An 18,004-nucleotide genomic window follows, 5' to 3' on the forward strand; every position below is an offset into this window, starting at 1 on the left:
TCAAGACCACCACCTGGTGATTTAGCCTTGACAACCCTGTAGTGCATGCTGACGGGTGGTGACACGCTGGTGTTAATCAGGCAGCATGGCCAGCACACGTCAAACACAGCCCAGAGCGACTCTGGTAAACACCCACCTCAGCCAGCAGTGTGCCTGCTGTGCAGTTTGGGCATTGTTTTGAAAACAAACTCATCCATAAAGTCAAAAGCTTTTAAAGTGATTTTTAAATAGATTAAACATTGGGAACAATTGAACAGAATGAATAAGGAGCTTAATTAAGATTGACTCCCGTGGCTCAAATGCCCAGTGATAAGGAAGCCAGCCAAACAAAGTAAGTGTGTTAAGGCTGAGTGGAATACAATACAGCCATTAAAGGTGAAAAATATGCTGGGTTCTGGTTTTTTTTTTTTTTTTTTTTTGATACATGAAATACGCATCTCAAATAATGTTAAACCCCAAAGTGGACTATTCACAGTCATTCCAAAATGCAGGTATATCCATTAACAAACGACAGAGCCAACTTTTTTAACATTGACTAATATTTTCATAATATTGACTAACTCCTTGATTTTCAAAAACAGACTTGCATGACAGTCATATGCAATCTTATGAATATTCCCTTTTAAGGACTTGATTTCGAGTGATCTTGTCACTCGTACCGAACTGACTAGAAAGTGCCATCCCCAGATGGCAAGGACCTGAGGTTGTAGTGACAAGGGAATGTCAAAGACCAGCAGAGCCAGTCTGAAGCCATAGTGTCTGAAGCTTGATGCTTTCTGATGCTGACTCTTCTCTGAGGAGGGTCCCCTTGCCCTGGTGACCACACCCCAGCCCAGTTTCCTGAGCTTCACCCTCTTCATTCACCCAGCCACGTGACTCTGAAAAGAAATTAGGGAAAAGCAGAACAAGAAAGGAGAGTTATGTTTTAAATTTGGAAATTGCTCGAGAAAAATCAGGCTGTCTTGATTGGCACATGCAAATGTACGCAACTGTTAATTTTCCTGCTGAAATTCCCATTTCTTTTATCCACATGAAATCTCTGAAAAATCTTCTTGATGGTTCTTTTGTTTCTTTCCTGCCTCCACCACCAGTAATTAAAACATGAAATAGTGGTGTCTTCTGGCCAACCTGAGGACGTGGTGGTGACATCAAGCCCAGAACACTGCTGTTAGCCCCAGGTGACATGCTGGGGCCGACAGCAGGGACAGGCTGCTGACGTAACTGTCTTCGTTTCTAATGCTGGTAGTAACCAACAGCGTTTAGTTTTGCTTTGACAACTCCTCCTACAGCCAAAACTATTGTTATGGCCCACATGTCATTGCTATTTATCCTAAATAAGGAAAAACAAAGGCTATTCTGGGCGCAGAGCAGTGCTTGTGGCTGGGGTTATTTGCAGTATTACTATGGCACTCTGCCCTTTTCACTGTGGTCACACTGATTTTTTATGAAAAGTGCTAGAGCAGACACACAGCCTTCCCTTAAGTCTCTTCACACAGCCCCAGGGCATCAGAATGCACTGGAGATGTCTTAACGCACATATGAAAAACCGTGTAGACCTCAGGGGAGACAGAGACCGTGCTTGCACAAAATGAACCAGGAAAAAGCTCCCTCCTGAGAGATGTCTCTGCTTTACCATTTGGACTCTTTAATTTCTGAACGTTGTAAACTCAAACTGCCTAGTAGTTAAGAATGAGAGTCCTGACTTTACAGCATTCTCTGTGGTATATTTTTGCTACCATGCATTGAGAAATAGAGGGGAGAGAAGTGAAGGGCTGACAGGGAAGCGAGAGTGGGAGGGGGAGACACTGAGTGTTTCCTGCTGTGGTTATGACTTTGCCAGTTGCTAGTGCACAGCTTAGCTGCAAGAGCCATGCGGACTGCTCCCATCAGTTAGAGAGAGACTCTGGGGAGAGGGGGACCCCAAGGATGGCCTGCAGCCTAGCTCCTGGCATGAGGGACGCTGTGGGCACTTCAAGCCAGGACGTGCTCTTAAAGCCGGATCCAGAGCAGAGAAGCGTGAGTGGCTAAGAGTCCGTGCCTGTTTGCACGCGCTGCCTCGGTAAGCTCTCTCTCCGTTTCTTCAACCTTGAAAGCTTCTAGCTGAGACCAAGGGAAGAAATATTGTGTTGAGATTTGTAGATCTCCCCCTTTCTGCTTTGTCTGGTTTGATATTTGCCTGTTAAAAAGATTATTGAATGCAGTGGAACAAGATGATCCGTTTAGCTGCATTCCGCTCGTCCGTATGTGTAACATGTCCCATGTGAGGCCAAACATGAGAAATGCAGACTAATCATTGCTGTATGTTGCTGAATACAACACTGGGTGTTCAGCTGCTCTCAGGATTTGAGACCCTGGACTTGTTATCTGCTCTGTGACACCACTGGCTTCCTACCACAGAGCTTCTGATTTCTGTGGATGGCAGTTGATAATTGATAGCCACAGTCTGCGGTCGGAGCCACAGCATTTGAGTCTAGCACCTGGGCTGGGCCCTGCTGATACAGTAGAGAGAGAGAGAGACAGACAGAAGCGCGCACACACGCGCACGCACACACACACACACACACACACACACCCCACGCTGGCTATAACTGCAGCTCTGAGCTGCCTAAAGAGGAGATTGCCTGAAGCTGAAGGGATGCTTTGAACTGGGGGCGGGGAGGGGGGGACTGCGTCACGGTTGGACTCCCCCTGGCAGAGGACTCGAGTATGTCCAGTGACCACCTGAACAACAGCACACTGAAGGAGGCCCCGTTTAAAGACCTGTTCTTGAAAAAAGGTACACTTTCAGAGGCCAGCTGTGGATGATGCCTGCTCTCTGGGGTTTGTGGTGGTTGTTCCTGAAGTTTGGTCTGAGGACAGAGTTGAGAAGAGTAGAAACTCTTTCTCAAGAAGTTTGTATTTCCTTAAGAAGGGTCTATCAGCTCTGAGAACGCTTCAGGGCTTGACTCTGTAGGAAGATGTATTTTAGGCTTTTTCATCTTCTTTCTCTTCTGTGATCAGTTTGTTCCTGTTGGAGATGCTATACATAAATACACAGGTTTGTTGCTTTGGAGTTTTATTTTTTAAAATGTTCTGTACATGAGACTAACTCCCCCCCACCCCACCCCCAGAAATGCTATTACTTATCACTAGACTCATGGGTACTTTTTTTCACCTTGAGTCATTGAAAACAGCATTTGACAGAAAAGATGTATTTCTCAAGATGTGGGTGGTTTATTGGGTTGTTTCTCGGGTCACCAGTCTACTAACAGTAGACCTTAGGAAAGCAAACTGTGACTCTGAGAGGGAGACTGTGAGAGACAGACAGACTACTAGCTAGGGAGCATTCAGGAGTCACTGCTGTAAAATGTGAAGAAATGGTTACTTGTGCAGCTGTATATTTTTTCTGATACATTTTCCTAAATTAATAATGTGGCAGTGGGGTGGGGGTGGATTTTAAATGAATCCTATAGAGAGAATTATGGGTTTATGTGTGTATTTTTTTCCATTTATAACATAGCAGAGGGATAGACTTCTAAAAGGTTTGTAATTGCTCTTACTCCTCTGCTATGTTTTCAGAAAATCCTGTCAATCATCTTTGATTGGAACATAGTTAGCTAGATTTCTTTCTGAAGAGATCGTGAGACTCTAGATTCTAAAGTGCATGATGAAAAGTTGTATTGGATGAATGCTTGGACCTTAGTGGATTAAAAAGATGTTATTCTAGCAGCTGGATGGACTCGCAGTGTCTGCATTCTAGGGATTTGGTAGTCAGTCTAATGATTGCTCACTGATACTTGCCTGCCAGTGTCATCAAAGGCACCTGGCCGCGGGCTAGAGTCAGGCAGATGTGGGCCACACCTTGCCCTCAGAGCTCCCCATGCCATTTGACTACACTGTGCTTTCACCTCTCCTCCTACAGAACATAGGTATCATTTCCTACATTTATATTCTGCAAAACATTTTATGTAAATATATTAATATAAATAGGATTCTGTAAACAGGTAACTTATAGCAACCATGAGGTTCTTTTTCCAGTGACTGTTTACACTGCCTAGAATCGTAATAATTGGATAATTTTTATGAGATATGAAAACCTTTGGTAAAACTTCATCACTGAAGTCATTAGTGTTTGGTAGAATTCTGTGCTAGACATTGTTAAAAGCAGATTAGCCAATTGGGACCTTTCCTTCCAGGGATTTCTTTAGCATTTTATCTAAAATGAACACTGACTTTGTGCCAGTCATGTGATGTGCTACCTACTGAAGATACTAGAAAAGATCAAGATACTATCTCAGAGCTTACTCCAGAAAATGGGCTCTATAAGTGATAAGTGCTATGACAGAGTGCAGCTGCATGCTAGGGAGCCCCCCAAGGGTAGTAAGCCTGTCATCAAGTGGTTAGGAAAGAGCTTCTTAAGGAAGATAAAGCTGGGGGGGGTGACAGACACCAATTTGGGGTATTTCTATGGGGTTGTTCTTCTCCCTTTCTTTTGTTCTACTTGTTATGGGGTAGACTGGAGTAGCCAACCCACCAGGGAAAAGAAAATTCAAAATATATAAGATAATAATCATTACGATTATAGCTCTTACTGTTTTACCTTCTGAACTTCAAGCTGTGAAGTTATTCATATAACACAGGCTGAATTTCCCCCCCTTCGACCATGGTGTTTAATGAGTGTGAATTTTCATTCAGCCATTAAAGTCTCCAAGAGTATTTTTAAACTAACAGTTCACAAACTTGAGGCAATTATGGTCCATGTAGATTCCAATTCCTGCCCCCACCTGTCTTCCTGCCCCCACGTCCCTGTCTCTGTAGGATTGGGGAAAGAATTTACCAGCCTTTAGGAACATTCAGCACTTTAAAAGTGTCACAGAGCCATAAATAAAGAGCAAAGCACCCCCCACCGGGGCTGTCATCTCACCACACCCACTCTGCCCCGGAAAAGCAGATACTTGGTCGCTGTGCCTGAGCCATGGTGGGGACCTAGGAAAGCTCACTGGGAGAGAGGGGCTGCCCGGACTAAGTCTCTGTGGCAGCTAGCCAGGGTCTCAGTGCTGCCAATAGATTGTAGCACTTGGGGGAACGAAGTGGAGTGCTGCCATTGGTTAGGTGGCAGAGGAGCCATTTGTGGTGGCGTGCAGGGATTTGTGGAAAGCATTCAGCCCTTACAGTGATGTAACAATATTCTGCATGGCACCCAAGGTATTTCCTTAGTGGGGTGAAAGGAGGGGGTTGATGAGAGGCACAGACTTTGCCCCCAACCCCCCATTTATAGGGTCTGTAAGGCATAAATCACACATCTGGAGCTTTAAACATTTAGAAAATAGGACTTCTGTGAAGTTGATATATTAATCAAGGAAAGACTACATGGAAGATGGTGTTAGCCATCCCACAAATAGAAATAAGTGTTATATTAGGAACCTAAGGTGGTAGAACCACGCTTTCCCAGAGTTCTTTAAAAATAGTACAGACGCTCATGCTTCTAGTATGAGTCAGTTCAGCTCCTCGTTGAACCAGAGAATAGACCCACAGGCCTCACACAATTTTCTCTGTTCCTATAATTCTCCACTGCAGAGCTTGGAGTTTCTTAGGGATAGTTCTATAAAAGTAGAGAGATGTAATCATCACCATCATCATTGTCGCTGTTATAGTAATAAAGTAAGGTGCTATGATGCCTTCCTGTAAGTTGTAGGCTGAATGTATTATAACATTTCTTATGTTTGGATTGCAATGACTCATCCATTATAACCTTATGAACTAGAACCCCCAAGAAAGGAGGGGGGAGTGTAAAAATTTGACTTTGGCCTAAAATTCTTTCCTTGCATATGTATTGCTTTTTGGCATTGCTCTGTTGATGTCAGTATCTATTGGAATCAAGAAAAACTGACCAAGTGGGCTGTGTTCAGAGTCCATGTTGGGCACATGAAATTTTAGAAACCCTAAAGTATCCTATTATTTTCTCAGGACTCTACTATTTCTATAGTTTTTTTTTTAATCTTTCTGTTTTTAATAGTTCTTCCAGAATTCATTCTCTCCTTAGCCTCTCCTTCCCACCCCATTCCCAAAACCAAAATCACAAGCATTTTTCCTTTCATTGTACCCCAAGTTCTGTGCACCAATGCACATTGCCTCTCCCCCACCACAAGAAAACAGACAACATCTTGTAAGGCCAGATGTGGGCAGACCAGGGTGAGGGAGGTGAGGCAGCAAGGCCCCAGTGTAGTATAAGGTCTCAGCTGGCATCTGCCTCACTTCTATGCACAGACTGTTGTTCCTGGGCACAGGGCTGGATGCCACCTTGATTCAGAAAGCAGTAATGTGCATGCATCTGTCTGAAGAATATGCCTCTCAGGGCCTGTTTAAATTGTCTCCTATGGGGTGGGTAGTAGGCCTCACCATACCTTCTGCTGCTCTGTATCTCTACCCTTTGCACCCTGGGTCTCCCAAGCTTGGAGCACGTTGAGGAGGAATCAGTGATGTGTAAGACAGGAGGGGGTGTGTGTGCACGTGTGTATGTGCGCATGCATGTGTGGGAAAACATGTGGCCAGGAACTGCTACCTTGAAGGGATGGTGGTTTCAGCAGGAAGTGAAGAGTGCTCAACCTGCCTGAGCCCTGACTGTGCAGTACAGGAAATTGCTGGGTAAGGTCCCCAGAAGTCCCAAAAAGGTCTGTGATTGAGATCTGGAGTGCAGATGTCTTAAAAATGGACACCTTGAAGAACAGGTGTGCTGAATTTCACCCGATACTTGCATTCAGAAGTGAGAGGTTTTGTTTTGTTTTGTTTTGTTTTGTTAATATAAAGCTTCTTTTACTTGTCCTGTGAGTTATTTTCTTGAGGAGGTGTAATATCAGGCCCTTGGCAACAGAGCCACATCCGGGTACTGCAAAATACTGTGCGGGCCAAGCTGCCTCTGAGCAATCTCCATGCAGGAGTGAAGGGTTCAGGAGTGGCAAAGGAAGAGACAGGAATCACCTATCACTGTTATTACACAATGTATGCAGAGAGAGGAGGGGGACTGGGTTTCCCATCTACCATCCAAGCTGTGATATCCTATAGTGGTGTGGTCTTTACTTAATTTGCCTTTTATGATGCATTTTTAGTAGAATTTTTCCTGTTTAAAGTAGAAGAGGGTGTGGGAAGACAAGTATCAGGCAAAGGTGCTCACATACCCCCTTGTGAGCTCGAAGGGGGAGTCTTGAAGGGAGAAGTTATCAGTAGCAGAGATCTCGGGAATCTGGATGTCATCATCATACTTGTCCTCAAGAATACTCTCTCTGTTCACTCTAATTTTCATTCTGAGAATTCTCTGGACCCTTTTAGCCCCTTATACTTTCTAGTTGTTAGTGTTTGAGAAAGCAGTCTTTTTTCATTGATGCATTTTGCCCAGAGTTCAAAGTGAAGGTCAGCTGCACATTTGACTGGGGCTGTGCCACTCTGCTGAGGCTCCATCCCCAAGAGCTCCACATGCCTCTCTGACTTCAGGGTTTCAAGAAACATGACAGGTGACCCTGGACTGCAAGCAGGGCCAAATCGCTGCTGCTGTTCTTACTATTGCTCCTGTGTCTGATTAGTACTTGGTTGTTAGGATGGTGGCCTTTGGGACCTGGGCCAGTCTCTGCAGGAAGAGATTCCCCTCATGCTGGCCCAGGTGCTGTAGTAGCTGAGGCTCTGATTGGGCTTCTGTCACCCAGATTGGCCACTGGGCTACACTGCTGGGCTGCTTGCCTTAGTGAGTGGCACCCAGCGTGTGCCAGCCTGTGCTCTTGCCCCAGGTGAGTTCTGCATTATTCGGATGCCTGTGAACCCCTAGGGTCTCTGTGTGTACTTTACTCCATAGATGCACCTGCTGTGGCTGTACTTGTGCATGAAAACTCGGGAGAGTGGCCCAGGAGCTGTTCTGACCACATCTCAAATCCTAGCATCAGGAGTATCTCCAAGAAATCCAGGCCGTTAGTGTTTGTACTAGAGTGCCTGCTGTCAAATCAGTCTAGACCACCAGTTCTCCACGTGTGGCTCAAGAATCTCTGGGGATCCCTGAGACCCCAGTCCCCAGTGGTCAGTAAGACCACATCTCCTTTATATACCTCAACCAGAACCAACATATCCCAACATATTGAAGGTGAAGCAGGGAGAAGAATCCAGCTATCTTCTATTAAGACATATAAGAGGGGAGTCTAAGTGGCTTAGTCCGTTAAGTGTCCAACTTCAGCTCAGGTCATGATCCCACGGTTCATGGGTTCGAGCCCCACATCGGGCTCTGTGCTAATAGCCCAGAGCCTGGAGCCTGCTTCAGATTCTGTGTCTCCCTCTTTCTCTCTGCCTCTCCCCAGCTTGTGCTTGTGCTTGTGCTTACTCGCTCGCTCTCTCTCTCTCTCTCTCTCTCTCTCCTTCTCTCTAAAATAAATAAACATTAAAAGAAATTTGAAAAAGTCATATAAGAGATGTGCAGAAGTGTAAAGAAATGCCACCCTTATCAATAAATTTGTCTTGAAAATAGCATATATAGTTGTTATATATTTTAATATATAATGTTTCTTTTTTAATAAATAAATATTTAAAATTTTCAGTATTGAATGTAAATATGGCAAACATCAATAGATGTCATCCATACAAATAAAGCTCTTTGGGGTGTAACCAGTAGCTTTTAAGAGTGTAGAGGGGTGGGGCGCCTGGGTGGCGCAGTCGGTTAAGCGTCCGACTTCAGCCAGGTCACGATCTCGCGGTCTGTGAGTTCGAGCCCCGCGTCAGGCTCTGGGCTGATGGCTCAGAGCCTGGAGCCTGTTTCCGATTCTGTGTCTCCCTCTCTCTTTGCCCCTCCCCCGTTCATGCTCTGTCTCTCTCTCTCCCAAAAATAAATAAACGTTGAAAAAAAAATTAAAAAAAAAAAAAAAAAAGAGTGTAGAGGGGTCCTGAGATGAAAGCACTGGAGAACTGTTGGTATTAAGCAAAGCAGGAGCGTGGGAGGAAGTGCAGCAAGTTTGGACATTTGGTGGGGCGGGAGGGGGGGCGGTGCTTTCCAGCTGTTGGCACCTTAGCAGGGCCAGGGGAGGGCCCACTATACATAGCATGTTGACAAGAAAGCTGATGAAACACAACCTCAACCTTAGAGCAGGTAGTCCCCTTTAAAAGAAAGATTCCATACACTTTCCACAACTAAGATCTTTCTTATTCATGCTTATGATGAACTCTTTAATGTGCTGTTAGATCAGAAGATCCATGTCCTTCAGAAGATATAAAATGTTCCATGTGCTGTCTCAGACCAAAAGAAATCAAGTCCAGAGCGAACACACATCTAAACATAAAAATGCAATCTATAAAAATCTTAGAAAAAATATTTTTAGAATACTGGAGAAGACCTTTTTAATCAAACAGGAAGCTTGGAAGCCATAAAAGAAAAAGTATTTCATGACATAAAAATTTATATCTTTTATACAGAAGCTCACAGCAAAGTTAGTGACAGACTAGGAGAAAATACTTGCAGCACATGTAACAAAGATTTGTAGTCATAATATGTAAAGACTGCTTACCAGTAAACAAGAGAGTTACAAATAAACTGGTATGAACTAACATGATTATGAAAAAGAAATTGCCAATCAGGGAAAGACCTAAAATTACTAGTAAAACAGATTAAAACAAGATATATATTTTTGTCCATCAGATTCGTGCAGATGAGAAGAGTGAGTATTCAGTGTTGATGGGCATGTGGGGCAAGAGCCTTTTCATGAGGCAGGGTCTCAGTAGCTATCAGCACTTAAAAGGATATGTCCTTGACCCAGAAATTTCAGTTTTAGGAATCTTTCCTGTAGGGATACTTAAAATGTGGGTCAGCACTCACATTACACACATACATACACATGCAACAATCTTTTGGTCACAACAGAAAAAAAGCGGGGGGAACACCTAAATATCTATCACTTGGAAAATGTAAATTCCAGTATATCAGTGTTCTGGAATAGATAGCCACCGTAAAGAATGAGGTTGGTTTTTATATATTCTTGTTTTAAAATGCCGTGATACATTGGGTGGAAAAAAGCCAGCAATGTATTTGTACAATTATTCCACTCATTAAAAGAAGAAAGCCCTTATTTATTAAGCAAATGCACAGATATACACAATGGGTGAACTGTGTGAACCCCAGAATGGCATGGGGTTCAGTGGGGTCAGGGAATCCTGCAGGCCTACAAAGGACTGTTACATTGTACACTATTTCCTTCTGTATTGTTTAAATAATTTAAATTGTTTAAATAAGTCTTCATTATTTTTATAATAAAAATCCTTTTAAAAATCATAGGTACACCCCAAGTGCCCATAGAATTATGGAAAATATAATTTGATTGCATTGCTACAGATGGTTATCTACATAGCTTTCTATATTCAGGAAAACATAACCTAGAAAGACGTCCTTCAGGTGAAGAATTAACCCATGAAGACTTTGTACAGGACCCCTCACTGTAATCATCACTTTTCCTATTTTTCCATGTCCATAAAGCAATGAAGCTTTTTTGAGAAAAGAAAACATTTGTCAATTTCAGGGCATGATTTAACCTGATGATCAGCCATTAGGCCTTGGGGTGTGTCCAGAACAATGACAGCAATGCAAGGTGGGGGTGAGGTGGAGAGCACAGCACGTGGGTCTCACCGACAGCCAGGCTTCTCTGTCAGCCATGCCCATGAGATCCACCCTTTCACTGCCCACTAGGGCTGTACTCAGCAAGCCCACCCGGCCACAGCCACTCAGCACACAGGCATGGCAGTTCGGTTCCCTCATACTCAGCTCTCCATTCTCCAGGGTGCATATTTGGGCCAGCCCCACGATAGGTGCAGGTGCAGTCCAGCCAGGTCCAGCAAGCATGTATGTATATCTTTGTCCCTCGGGTATGTAGAGGCCGAAGGCAGGAGTGGAGGGGTAGTGTCACAGGACAGGACATGGTGGGATCCAGGAACACCCTCCATTTACTCCCATGCCAGTTCTAGCCCTTCTTTTTCCAGAGTATGGATGGTGGGGGGACATAGGTGAGATTTGGGGAGGAGGGTGCTACCCCAGTCCTTTCCTGCATCATCCCAAATGTGAGCCCATACAGTGAGAGATAACACCTCCCCACTGGCTATCAGCCTGGGTCGTGCAGCAAGAGCATGTGTGTGTGTGTGTGTGTGTGTGTGTGTGTGTGTGTGTGTGTATGCATATGCACGCATGTATGTGCATATGCATGCTCTGTATGTATGTATATCCACATCTGTGTGTATTCAAACACATGCATACATGTGTGTATATGTGTACATGAATGCAGCATGCCCGTGTGTGTACATGTGTGTTGCTGTGCTCATGTGTATACATGCATGTGTGTGTGTGTGGGTGTATGCATGTGTGTGTTACTGGTTCTAGGCAGTAACACAATTGACAGAGCTCTCCCCTTTTTCTTGCTCTTCATTAAACCCCACACCTCCCCACCTCAGAGCAAAGTTGTGTGCTGTCTTCCTCATCTTCAGAGCCTCTCACTCTTTAAGTTGACACCCCTACACAATCACTTCCTTTGATTGTGTGGGGAGACTCAGAAAGACAGGTGGGCAACATGCAGCAAGGCCGTGCTAGAAAGCAGAAAATGTGTGTTCTAGGGTTGACCTTGAGCAATGGGACTCTGCTTCCTCCCTGCAAAACTGAAGGACTTGAATTGCCCATCTTTAATTGCCAACTCAGTGCGCTGTTTTGCTAGAAGTAGTTCCATGGCACTGTACTAGAATGTGAAGCGTGTGTTAATGGCAGTTAGAAAAGGCTTTGTAATGGCAGTGTCAGGAACCTGGTTTCCGACTGCTCATAAAATATGGTGTCTGCAGGGTTAGAGACAGTGGAGATGTGTTTTCTAAATTACCTCCAAAGGCAAAGTAAAGGAGGCAAAGGAGTAAAGGAGGTTGGAGCTTTTTATCAATATATTATCCCTTCAGTATAATGTGTAGATTCTGTGTGGATGTGCTTTGGGAAATGTGACTCAACCATAAAGATGGGGTTAACTTTCCTGGAGAGATTACACTGGAAGGAGCAGCTTCAGTTTTGTGAGACTTTCTTACCTCCCCTGGGTGGCAGGGCCATCTGGCAGGACCAGCAATCAGATGTTGGAGAGGTGACTGCACTCCTGGACCCACCTGCCCAGGGCAAAGGGGCAGCGTGCAGCGGCCAGCTGGTGGTCTGCACACTGGGCTAGATATTCGAGTTCCATGTGTGAATGGGGTCAGTTACAACACAGCTCCTCTAGAGGTCTTGTAGAGCCAACAGAATACGTTTTCCTAAGGCCCTACTCATTACAAAATTTGCAAAGACAAGGTTTGTCTGAGCACCATGCTTGGGCTGAACACCAAAGGCCTACTGGAAAGAGCCTCATGCCTGGGTCTCTCTTTCTTCAAATGTTATTCAACCGTTTGTGCTTGTGTGTGTGTGTGTGTCTGACAATGGTCTTGGGCAGCAGGCCTGGGGAAAAATAGTTTGTCTCTGGGAGGACCAGGTGCTTGCAAGAAGCGCTTGGTGACTGGTGGGTGTGTTGTTTAGAGAACTGGGTGACTGCACAGGGGATATGTTGCTAATATGCCTTCCCTTTCCATCACAGCGGAACTGGAGTTTGCCCAGATCATCATCATCGTCGTGGTGGTCACGGTGATGGTTGTGGTCATTGTCTGCCTACTGAATCACTACAAAGTCTCCACACGGTCCTTCATCAACCGCCCACATCCAAGCAGGAGGCAGGAGGACGGGCCACAACCGGTAAGTGTGGCCTGAGCCTTTTGGTGCTGCCTAGGCCTCTGTCTCGGGCTCCAAATAGGCTGGGTGCCAGTAAGAGCCCCAAAGCGGGACGGCCTCTTGAACCCACCTGCTATGGTCCGAAGCATTGAAAACTCTATGGAAGGTTCTGATACTTCAAGTAAAGCATGTGCGTCATGAGAATTCTGCTCAGTGAGTCCTCACAAACTAAAGACACCTGTGTAACCACTCAGAAAAGAGATAGGACCAGCCCCCAGGAACACACTCTGGCCGTACTCCTAGGCCTGCCCCCCACAAGGTCAAAACTACCTGCACAGCTGTCTGCACAGATTAGTCTTACCTGCTTCTGAACAATATGTTTAACAATAGAATCATACAGTAGGTGTTCTTTTGTGTTTGGCTTCTTTCACTAAATCACCCATGCTGTTACATGGAGACCTGTTTTGAAAACTGGCCCTGGAGGTGTCCGGTGATCCTTAATACATTTGTGCAGCACTACCTGCATCTGTAAGACGTCACTTGTCTGAGATCAGCAGCATGGCAGGTGTGGGCAAGCTAGAAGTGGCGGGACAGCAGGGGCTCAGGGCCTCCTCAAGTGGATCGGGCTGGGCCGGGCTATGTAAGGGACTCACAGAACAGCCCACAGTAAGGCTCTACAGGTTGTTCTTTTTACAGTTTCTGGCTACTTCTTGCCCTGAGTCACACTCCTCTGGAAAATAAAATACATATTCAGTTAAACCGGTCTGTGATCTGCGCTTAGGAGGCAAAAGGCCACTGGCACTTTTTATTCTGAGCTGCTTTTACAATCTGTGATTCTCGTGGCCTCCAGTGAAAGGCTTGGGACTGTGAGTTTAGACAATTACAAGTTCTTGGTTTTCTGGTGGGCAAAAATGATACTGGATACTCAGCCCCTCAGAGCATGTGTCAGGACCAGGGAGGTCTGATAACTGGCCTAGGGAGGCCATCATGGGTTCTGGCAGGTATAGGAGAGTGGCTACTGGGCTCAGGGCCCCTGGACCCCTCAGGAGGGCAGGGTCATAGTTCATCAGGGCTGCAGAGTTGCTCAGTGACCCATCTGCTCTGCTGTCCTCATGGGAGGAACTGAGGTTTGCTGGGCATTCTGTGTCTGAGGCAGGCAGGGAGAGAGGGAAGGGATGGGACTGCTGTGCACCACCCGTCAGACTCACAGAGATGAGACAGGATGCCATGGGGCTATGGGGAGCAGTCCTGAGAAAGAACCCCTTTCTCTCTCTTGCTTTCCCTTGTCCTCTGTTGTCCCCTTCCTTTGTCTCTCTGGGTCCCCAGTTGGGCCCACTAGCCTCCTCCGGCCCTATTAACATGGCTTTCCTCACAGCATGACAGTTTCCTGTGGTTCTGGGCCCTTTGTCATCCCAGCAGTCTGGTACCTGAGGGGTCCAGACTCACTGAACACTGGTGTCCTAATGCCTATAGATTCCCCACTGTTGTATAAGGACAGTTCAGTTACCTAAAGGAGAGAACTAACTCTTCTGAAGTTCTGAGCACAGAATATACACAACTCCCCTGAGTTTAAAGGGAGAGGACAGAGAGAAAATCATACTCACAGCAACAGTTTCAGAACTGCAAAAGGATGAGCCGTCACTGCTTTGCCTAAGCCTTAATGCAAAGACTGGAAATGCTGACTCCAGCCTTGGTGGAAAGAGGAAAACTATCCTTATTCATTGTCATCAATAGATAGCTCTTGAGTTTCTATGAAGTACCTGCCATGAATTTACCAAGTTCCCTGCCTTAGGCTTTCTGTTCCAATGCCTGAGGTATTTGGAGTCACTGCACACAGGGAACTCAGAATGCTTTTCTTATGCCTAGCCTGGGTCCCCACCCACCTCTGTCTTCCCCACATATTTGCTTTGGGGATCATCTTGCTTCTACCTGATTCACCTTGCTTGGTGAAGTGGCTCCTTCTTCCACTCCTCAGTACATATATGGCCATTCCTGCTGTCACTGCCCCCATCCATGTATCCTCAAATTGCCCATGGGTCTGCTCCTCAGACTGGGAGCTCCATGACCCAGTCAGGTGATGGGACAGGTACACACACAATTATACCCTTACCAGCAAAGAGGTTGCAGCAGGATGACAATTTTACAAAGGCAGAAAAGTGAAATTTTAAGTTTGTTTTAATCAGAATGTGTCTTCTGTTTCATTTGGGAATGGCTTTGAGTGGGGCGCCTAGGTGGCTCAGTTGGGCATCCAACCCTTGATTTCGGCTCAGGTCATGATCGTCATGGTTCATGGGATCAAGCCTTGCATTGGGCTCTATGCTGGCAGCATGGAGCCTGCTTGGGATTCTTTCTGTCTCTCCTTCTCTCTGCCTCTCTCCCACACTCACGTGCGTGTGCACTCTCTCTTTCAAAATAAATAAATAAACTTTTTTTTTTTAAAGGGAATGGGTTTGTGTCAAGGCCTCTTCCTGGGGCAGTGGCTCACCTGTGTCCACCCTGTTCCAGGACTTCTTGGGCAACAGTGCCTCCATTTCTTGACATTGAAAAGATAATTAAGTGATTTTTAGATGCCCCTTCAGGGCTATACAGCAAGTGAAAATAATCAGTATCTAGTGATTGTGTCTGCAGAGGTCTTTATCACACTCTGTGCCTAATTTTGTTAATAACGTCTGAAAGTTTTACCCCTGAGAGCTGGACCCTAGTTCTGAAATGCAGGCTGCACACAGCTTAGGGTTTAATTTCTTGTTACTACTATACTATTTTTTCTTTTCTTTGAGTGGCCCAGCACTGACTGGCTGCTGTTGCTTCTCAAAGCTTGGATTTTCCTCCTCAATAAAATGAGAATATGGATATTGCAAAACTTAGCAATGCACTGTGTTCACCATTTCAAAAAAAATTTTTTTAACGTTTATTTATTTTTGAGACAGAGAGAGACAGAGCATGAATGTGTTTACCATTTCAAACTCAAGATGTATTTTAACCCAGTGACCAGAGACCATTCAGGCCCAGTCTGTAGCTCCATATCATGACTAGCACTATTAGCCTAATGTATAGTCCAAAGAGAGAGGAGAGAGAGTGAGAAAAAAAACCTTACTTTTCTTCTGAACACAAATACAAATGTAGACAGCACTGTGGGCCACTTACACTCTTTCTCTCTACCCAGGAATGTGTCCCCAACCAGGCTTCTTGCTTCCTACTTGTCTACCTCTCCTCCCTAATGCCTTTATAAGGCATAAGGAAGAAATGCTGCTTCCCTTAGTACAGTACTGGGAGAGCAGTTGATTAATATACACTCATGGTTCCCAATTGGAGTGATTATGCCCCCTAGGGGACATTTGACAACATTGAGAGCCATTTTTGGTTGTCATAATTAGGGAATGATACAGGGATGCTCTAAACATCCTGGAATGCACAGGGTAGCCCCCGCAACAAGGAACTATCTGACCCTAAATGTCAGTAGTGCTGAAGTAGAGAACCTCTAATCTCACTAGTGTTGAATGCCATCCTTCCTAGAGGTGCTTTGCTGTTCAAAGAGGTTGCCTATTAACATAAGTGGATCTTTCATGGCTGGCTCTGAGGTTTCAACAGAGAGAAGAGTACACTTCCCAGAGGCTTGGCAGAAAGTGTTGGGGGTCCCTTGCATGATCAGAGGGTCCTGGTTTGAGACTCTGCCTTGGGAATAGTTTCCCCTACCCATTTCTACTTTCCTTTGTTCATTCAGTCATTCACTGGACATGAACCAGACATTGAGCAAAATAATGAAGGAACAATGTGAGGTTTCCTTGCCCCTGACCCTCCCTGCTAGCATCAGCAGCATCCAGATGGCTAATTCTACTTGGCATTTTCTCAATCTTAATTGGGAGAGGCTAGGGGTCTCCAGTGGCCATTTGTATATATCAAGTGGCTGTTGGCTATAGGAGGAGTCTGGGATGGGGCGTGAGGACTCAGCACGAGAAAGGAAGGCTCTGCTCTTACTGACAGAGCTCATCGCTGACAGCCTCTTGGGTTCCCAGTGGCATTGTGCATATTTGTACTCCTTGGGGGAAAGGTGACTGGTGAAGATGGATGCCTTTGTGGTTACTGCTGTCTGTGTGGTTTCATGTTTGTCACTAGAACACCTGAGGGCTACTGAAGCACCTTTCCCGATGTCAGCATCTAAATCCCACCTTCCCTGGAGCCTGAATGGTGGGGCTGCAGTGCCCTCTAGTTGGCAGCTTGTGGCTGTGGAATGCCCCTTCCAGCCTCACCTGGGTGAGCATCTCATGGTCTGAGCCTGTCATTGCTGACATCCCCTCACTTCTGGGAGCCTTTTAGCCCCATTTGTTCTAAAACCATGTGAGGTCTCCATGAGCATGTTAGTAAAAGGTATATTTATTTATTTATTTTTAAATATTTATTTATTTTTGGGAGAGAGAGACAGAGAGAGAGAGCAAGCTCGTGCAGGCGAGAGCAGGGAGAGACAAAGAGAGAGGAGAGAGAGAATCCCAAGCAGGTTCTGCGACATCAGCACAGAGCCCAACGTGGGGCTTGATCTCACAAACTGCAAGATCATGACCTGAGCCGAAATCAAGAGTCAGATGCTTAACTGACTGAATCACCCAGGTGCCCAAAAGGTATATTTATTTTAAACTTGTGAGAAGGGCTGTGCATCTAATTTATCAACTTCTCTGTGATTTGGTTTAACACTTTGTTAAGTTATTTTTATATATTTCTTCCAGAAGACTTGTTAGTCAAGATTAAAAAATAAAGGACAATAGTTGGATTTTGTTTTCAAGGAAGAGGTTGCACATGTAGATGTTCTGATTTGACTGAGGAAATTTCACTGCCAAGATGTGTGCTGCCCCTCTGCTCACTGGTGATTTGCACTTCAACCAAAGGGAAAAGCGGAACTGAGGTTAATAAGATAGAATCTTAGCTGTGAATATTCCTAGTTCTCAGGGAGATTCTTCTGGAAAATGGTTGGTTGGAACAGTTGCACCCTTGGGCCAAATGCCAGATTCACCCTGATTCTGGGAGGTTTGCTTTGTAAAGTCAAAGACACTTTCCTCCCTGACTCCACCACACACACCTTCTTCCTCATGCGACACCCCCTCTCAGGGTCTCCCCTGCCAGTTCCAAGTGTCTTTTGGAAGCACACACTTTCTGTACCAGGTCCCTCTGGCCAAGGAAGGAATGGATGGGAATCTGTATTGGCCCAGGCCAATCAGCCTTCATCACCATGGTGTCTCTGACACACCGTGCCAGGGGAGCCCAGGGACAGGACAATACTGGCCATGAATTTGTTGGTAACAG

General features: G+C 45.4%; 1 protein-coding gene across 8 annotated transcripts in view; it reads left to right on the forward strand.

Moving 5' to 3' along the window:
* Positions 1-18,004, forward strand: part of LDLRAD4 (low density lipoprotein receptor class A domain containing 4) — a 440,723-nt gene that overhangs the window by 398,834 nt on the left and 23,885 nt on the right. For 5 of the 8 annotated variants that reach the window (XM_030336721.1, XM_030336726.1, XM_030336719.1 and 2 more), the window contains one exon: positions 12,582-12,736. In XM_030336721.1, the coding sequence (XP_030192581.1) occupies positions 12,582-12,736 (155 nt within the window). Of the gene's footprint in view, positions 1-1,888; positions 2,060-2,651; positions 2,777-12,581; positions 12,737-18,004 lie in introns of those variants that run through there. The other 3 variants (XM_030336729.1, XM_030336728.1, XM_030336727.1) reach the window with 3 other exon arrangements.

This window comes from Lynx canadensis, chromosome D3 (genome assembly GCF_007474595.2).
Source record: "Lynx canadensis isolate LIC74 chromosome D3, mLynCan4.pri.v2, whole genome shotgun sequence".
Lineage (NCBI taxonomy): Eukaryota > Metazoa > Chordata > Mammalia > Carnivora > Felidae > Lynx > Lynx canadensis.